This window comes from Tenebrio molitor, chromosome 1, assembly GCF_963966145.1.
Source record: "Tenebrio molitor chromosome 1, icTenMoli1.1, whole genome shotgun sequence".
Classification (NCBI taxonomy): domain Eukaryota; kingdom Metazoa; phylum Arthropoda; class Insecta; order Coleoptera; family Tenebrionidae; genus Tenebrio; species Tenebrio molitor.
This window is the reverse complement of record NC_091046.1, coordinates 25,080,944-25,083,924: the sequence shown is the minus strand read 5'-3', so window position 1 is coordinate 25,083,924 and position 2,981 is coordinate 25,080,944. Positions and strand designations below refer to the sequence as shown.

The following is a 2,981-nucleotide window of genomic DNA, read 5'->3' as shown; positions in this document are numbered from 1 at the left end:
ATGATATCATTGGGTGAAATTGCTTTTATCAGAGACAATATTAAAAATGCTCCTGTGAAGTCGATTAAAGCCCTTCATATGTTTATTTTCGAATCGGAAGGTGATCGAAAAAACAGATCAAGGCTGCGCGGATTCAAAGGATTCGATTTCGACGAAGATTCTAAGGAATTTGAGACTAAACTTGAATACGTGGTTGACACTTTGCAAGTAAGAGAGTTGATTTCTATTACTAATCTTCTCTGTCTCGACAATGATGGTGACGAAGACGAACTATCAAGAAAAATTTGCTGCCACTTAATGAACCTTAGCATGTTGGAGAAAAATGAAGTAAATGAAGACGACGAAGATGATAAAGATGACGAAGATGATAAAGACGATGAAGATGATAAAGACGATGATGAAGACGATAAAGACGATGCAGAGCAATATGACGTGGTAACAGCTTCAAAGAAGAAAAATAGTAACAAAGAAAGAAGAGTCACAACCTCTAAGAAAAAAGAAAATAATACCAAAGATGACCAAGATGAAGAGGGAAATCAAAGAAGATTAAGAAGGGTAAATAACCTCGAAAGCAGCAGACACAACGATGATGAAGATGACGATTATGCAAAATGCAATTCATGTTTTCCGTTAAGTTTTAGAGATGTGGAAGATTCAATTCGTCCTTTTAGTGGTAATGACGAGTATCCTGTCGAAAAATGGATTCAAGACTTTGAAGATACTTCCGTTTTGTTAAGATGGAGTCGATTACAGAAATTCATTTTCGCCAAGAAATCTTTGAAAGGTCTTGCTAAACTTTATATACAGAGTGAATGTGGTATCTCTACTTGGAGTCAACTGCGAGAAGCTTTGTTGTCTGAATTCTCAACTCAACTCAATAGCGCACATTTACATCAGATGTTATCGTCAAGAAAAATTCAGAAGAAAGAAACTGTTCAGGAATATTTTTTGATTATGAAAGAACTGGCCTCAAGAGGTAATGTAGAAGATAATGCACTTATCCAATATACTATTGATGGCATCACCGACGACACGAGTAACAAAATTATTCTCTACGGAGCTAATAACTTAAAAGAGTTTAAAAGAAAACTTCAAATTTTCGAATCGTTGAGAGAAAATTCAATGAAGATGTTTAAAACTAAGAAAGAACCGGAGATTACAGAAGAAGTAATGAAGAAGCAAGATATGAAATATAAAAAAGAAGAAGGCAAGCAAATTCGTTGTTTCAATTGTGGTTTAAAAGGCCATAGATCAATAGATTGCAGGTTCAAAGAGAAGGGAACAAAGTGCTTTAAATGTAATAATTATGGACATCGTGCAAAAGAATGCAACGAAGATAATAAACAGAAGAAACAAAGCGAAATTGAAAAGAAATCATCCCCAACAGTGTATTTGTCAAATTCATTGCAAGACGAAGAACCACCTGAAAATCATGAAATCTGCCATAGAGAAGTAACGGATCGAGTAAATTCAAGAAATTTCAAAAATTTAAAACTTTATGGTACAGATTTTGAAGCTCTAATCGATACTGGAAGTGACGTTAATTTAATTAAGGCAAGTACTTTTTTGAAAATAGGTGCACCACGCTTTGAAGAAACTCCACTTACACTCACTGGTTTAGGAAATGGAAAGGTAAAGACACTTGGAAAGTTTTCGACAAAAATAAACATTGATAATTACGAACTTGTGACCGAAATTCACATTGTATCAGATGAAGCAATCTCCATAAATGACATAAATCTCATAATTGGAAGACCAATCTTGAATCAAGTAACGTTAATCATGAATTCCGAAGGAGTGATGGTAACTGAAAATGTAACCGAAATGAAAGAAACAAACTTACTGAATGATGAAAAGAAAGTACAAAAGAGAATCGCAGCAGAAGATGAGAATACAACAGAGGAAAATGATGCATTACCAGAAGGTGAAGAGAATCTAAATGATGCACTGAAAATTACAAGCTCTGAAGATGACGTTGGTGTGGAGAGCGAAGAAAATCAAAATTTGGACGAAACATTTGGGTCCGGTGAAGAAAAAAGAAACACGAATGAAGATATAGAAAGTTTAGGAAGAAAACTAGAAGCAGCTGTGGATAAAATAGCAAAAGAAATTAATTCCAATATACCTAAAAATGAAGATGATGTTAGTCAGGTCAACCTTGAAGATAAGGAAGTGGAGGAGGCTTGCGAAGAAGGAAGCACCGAAAAAGTTGAAGAAAATTTTGACAACTTGGGAAGAAGACTGGTTGAAGCTGTTGACAAAATGGCAAACGAGTTGAATTGCAAAAATGAAGAAAACGATGTTTGTTCTGTTCATGTTTCTGAAGATAAGATTGAAAATTCTGAAAGAGAAGTTGTTACTGTCATTGAAGAAAGATATGAACTGCACAAAGAAGCGAAACAACAGATTAAGAAGATCCACGAGGAAAACATCAAGAATTACAACAGGAAACGTAAAATGGCAAGAGAATATAAATCTAGAGACCAAGTTGCCATCAAAAGAACCCAATTTAAGACTACTGCCAAAATACTGCCCAAATATTTAGGTCCGTATGAAGTAATCAAGAAAATTGGAAATGACCGCTATGATGTTAAGAAGATCGGTACACATGACGGTCCGAGAACAACCAAATCGTGCGCTGAGATGATGAAGCCCTGGTGTCAAGAAGATCTCGACTCGTTCGAGGCGAACGAATTTCAGGATGGCCGAGTTGTAGGAAATGGATAGTGGGCGAGGAGAAGTTTGTTATTGTTTGACGTTGTATTTTCGAGAGACGTTATAATTTATCATTAAAAGTTGTTACAAATCTTGTTTTCTTAAACTATATCCCACATGTATGAAAATTTATGTCGCAACTGTGTGGGTGGGATAGAGTTGACATTTCTTTGACAGTTCACAGTCGCGCAATTTTGAAAATTGTCGAATCAATGTGCAATGATATACCCCACCCACACAGTTGCCACACACATTTTCGTACACAG

The 2,981-nt window shown here is 35.6% G+C and overlaps 1 protein-coding gene across 1 annotated transcript; it reads left to right on the top strand.

Annotated features, from left to right (window-relative positions):
- On the top strand, positions 1-2,727 carry LOC138122629 (kinesin-related protein 4-like). Its single transcript, XM_069036916.1, has one exon. It carries the CDS (start codon positions 1-3, stop codon positions 2,725-2,727), a length of 2,727 nt encoding a protein of 908 aa, XP_068893017.1.
- Positions 2,728-2,981: the final 254 nt, after the last annotated feature.

Bases quoted from the DNA above. Each gene is read 5' to 3' on its own strand.
- LOC138122629 (XM_069036916.1), top strand. From the start codon at position 1: ATGATATCATTGGGTGAAATTGCTTTTATCAGAGACAATATTAAAAAT.